We start from the raw sequence: 3,022 nt of genomic DNA on the forward strand, positions 1-3,022 counted from the left end.
ACAAAACTCGCGGGAAGATGCTATTTTACACAGATCAAAGATCCTGCCGTGCTCATAATAGAAGACTTGGCCCCATTGGGATACCAAATGGCCGATCGTCTGATCGGCCTGGATTAAAAATGTTGCAGCCTGACTCTAAACAGGCTGGCGCAATTTCATGCCAGCTCTGCTTTTATAATTGAAAATGTGAGTATTATTTATTCGTGTTATACACCCTGAGAATTTCATGGTTATCGGAACGAAACCAATAACTTCCTTTTTTTAAAAATTTTCAATTTTTATAGCGGAAAGTTACAAATAGGGTAGTGTTTATGTTTGTTTTTATTTAGACGCCTAATTGCCGGAAGAAGCTGAATATTACAAGAGCTTAATGGATTCGTTAATGGATCAATACAGCTGAGACCTGGCCAGAGCTATCATCAAAGTGCAAAAAAAGTATGAAAGATTTGTCAAATACTATTGTTCCTCGAGTGTGTGAAATAGTCGAAAACATAGAGCCAGAGTTCAACGTAATAAACCATGGGGATTGTTGGATAAATAACATGATGATCAAATACGACGAGCAAGGAAACATTGTAGATCATGTTTTCGTAAGTTTGTTTTCGTAGAAACTGAAGTTGGAGACTAATAGTTTGAATTTGACCTTTTTAGGTAGATTTTCAGATGTCCAGGTACGGAACGCCTGCAATAGATTTGCAGTATTTCTTCAACACAAGTGTTTCAGAGAAAGTGTTGAACGAACATAAAGCGTCACTGATGGAACACTACCAAGAAGTGCTTTCTACAACTATGACCGACATTGGTTGTCGGACTCATCCTCTCAGTGGCGAATATATAAATATTATGTTAGAAAAAACTGAATTAATTGGTGTAATCACAGCCTGTACAGCACCACCAAATGTGTTGATCAAAAAGAGTAAAGCCGAAGGGGTTGAAAAACAAATGGCTTGTGGTGATGCTAATTTTAGTGTTTTCCATAATATAGCTTTCAGACGAAGAATAATTCCACGGCTTCATAACTGGTATTCTAATGGAATATTGGACTCAAACTGTACTAATGATACTGACTAATTAATTAGTTTTATCAAGTGAATAGTATTTAACAAATTATCCAATTCCATAGAGAAGAAATTTTTTTTAATAATAATAGAGTAAATTATTTTATAACTCTGACTGAGCAATGCTGACTTCAGGCATCCAACGGCGACTTTCTTTGTCCGGACAAATCCAACTATAACTGATGGCCATTAGTTATAGTTGAATTAGCAAAACTTTTTGAAATTTTCGGTTTTTTATCCCCATCATCAAGCACATGCCTTAAGTGTTAAATTTTGATAATGGGAGTAAAAAACTGAAAATATCTGAAACGCAAAGTCTCGCTAATCCAACCATAAATATTTTTAATATTTTTCAAAAATTTGACAACCGGCTGACGGGTAAAAGCATGTTTATTGATATTTTTAATTATTTGTTCAAAAATTGACTTCATGGAAATAGTTGACATAATTATTATTGATTAGAAAATTATTTTTCAAAAACATGATAATGAAATTAGCCGAAGTCTAACAATTTTTGATTTTTCTTAAAAACGATAAATCATTAACAAAAATATATTTAGAAAATTGCACCAATAGTTTTATTAATTTTCGACCTCCGCATATTTAGTTTTTTTTTATTTTTCAATTGATTTGTTAAAATAAACATCCGAAAATCGTCAATTGTCCAATAATTTCAAGATCATTCAAAAACATTAACAGACAATTAAAAAAAAACTAAGGCAAAGTTGGAATCCCGAAGCAAAATAATTATTTCAAAACAAAAAATGTATTTATTTTCAAAAATTGATGTCTCATTTGATCCCAGCTTTAATCCATATATAATTTATTTTTATATATTCATATTTTCAAAATATTTTTTTTTGTTTCCACATTAGTTTGCCTCCACTACTTAAAATTTGGATTAGAAAATAATAATTGAGATAATTAAAATAAAATGTATTAATTAAAAGTAGAAGAACTAAAAACATTCCTTGTAAATATAAATTATATTAATTTTGAAATAATTTGATTTAAATATACATATTAGGGTGTGTCATTTCAAGGCTATATTTTTTTTTTACTGCTATACCAGAAATCTGGTAGTATATAGAAAATAAAAAATTATGCCGCTAGGCTAAAGGGTTTAAGTCCAATAGCGGCTTAGCTCATCAAAAAATTCGATTTCCCATTTAAATAACACGGGAAATTTTTTTTTCTAACTTTAAGTATTTTTAACTCGTGAACAAATTAATAGATCGAATTGACTAATAAATACTTTTGTAGGAAATTAAACGCTCTACAAAAAAGGTCTCTTATCATTTTTCGATCAATCCATCTGTTCTAAAGTTATTGGAGCTCGAAGTCAAGTTATAGTAAATTTCGAGATCTTTTTACTTTTCCGGCAAAACTATCAGACTTATCACAAAATATCATAGAACCTTTTTTGTAGACAATTTTATTTCCTCCAAATTATTATCAGTGAAGTTCTTTCAAATTCCGCATTGTTCTCTAGTTATTTTCATTTTAATTTTAAGCTCTTAAAAAGTAGTGTTCTGATTGATTTCAAGAGCTCGACATTGAAATGAAAATAACTAGAAAACAATGCGGAATTTGAAAATCTTTGCTAATAATAATTTGTAGAAAATAAAATTGTCAACAAAAAAGACCCTATAACATTTTATGATAAGTCGGATAGTTTTGCCGAAATAGTAAAAAGATCTCGAAATTTACTATAACTTGACTTCGAGCTCCAATAACTTTAGAGCAGATGGATTGATCGAAAAATGATGAGAGACTTTTTTTGTAAAGCGTTCAATTTCTTAGAAAAGTATTTATCAGTCAATTCGATCTATTAATTTGTTCACGAGTTAAAAATACTCAAAGTTAAAAAAAAAAATTTCCCGTGTTATTTAAATGAGAAATCGAATTTTTTGATGAGCTAAGCCGCTATTGAAGTTAAACCCATTAGCCCAGTGGCATAATTT

The 3,022-nt window shown here is 30.2% G+C and overlaps 1 protein-coding gene across 1 annotated transcript; it reads left to right on the top strand.

The window, feature by feature from the left end:
* Nucleotides 1-437: 437 nt before the first annotated feature.
* On the top strand, nucleotides 438-1,071 carry LOC130673134 (uncharacterized). Its single transcript, XM_057478070.1, has 2 exons — nucleotides 438-590; nucleotides 652-1,071. The coding sequence occupies exons 1-2, from the start codon at nucleotides 438-440 to the stop codon at nucleotides 1,069-1,071; spliced, it is 573 nt and encodes a 190-aa protein (XP_057334053.1).
* Nucleotides 1,072-3,022: the final 1,951 nt, after the last annotated feature.

This window comes from Microplitis mediator, chromosome 1 (genome assembly GCF_029852145.1).
Source record: "Microplitis mediator isolate UGA2020A chromosome 1, iyMicMedi2.1, whole genome shotgun sequence".
NCBI classification, from domain to species: Eukaryota; Metazoa; Arthropoda; class Insecta; order Hymenoptera; family Braconidae; genus Microplitis; species Microplitis mediator.

Bases quoted from the DNA above. Each gene is read 5' to 3' on its own strand.
- LOC130673134 (XM_057478070.1), top strand. From the start codon at position 438: ATGAAAGATTTGTCAAATACTATTGTTCCTCGAGTGTGTGAAATAGTC. The intron at 591-651 runs GTAAGTTTGTTT...TGACCTTTTTAG, and splicing joins ACATTGTAGATCATGTTTTC to GTAGATTTTCAGATGTCCAG.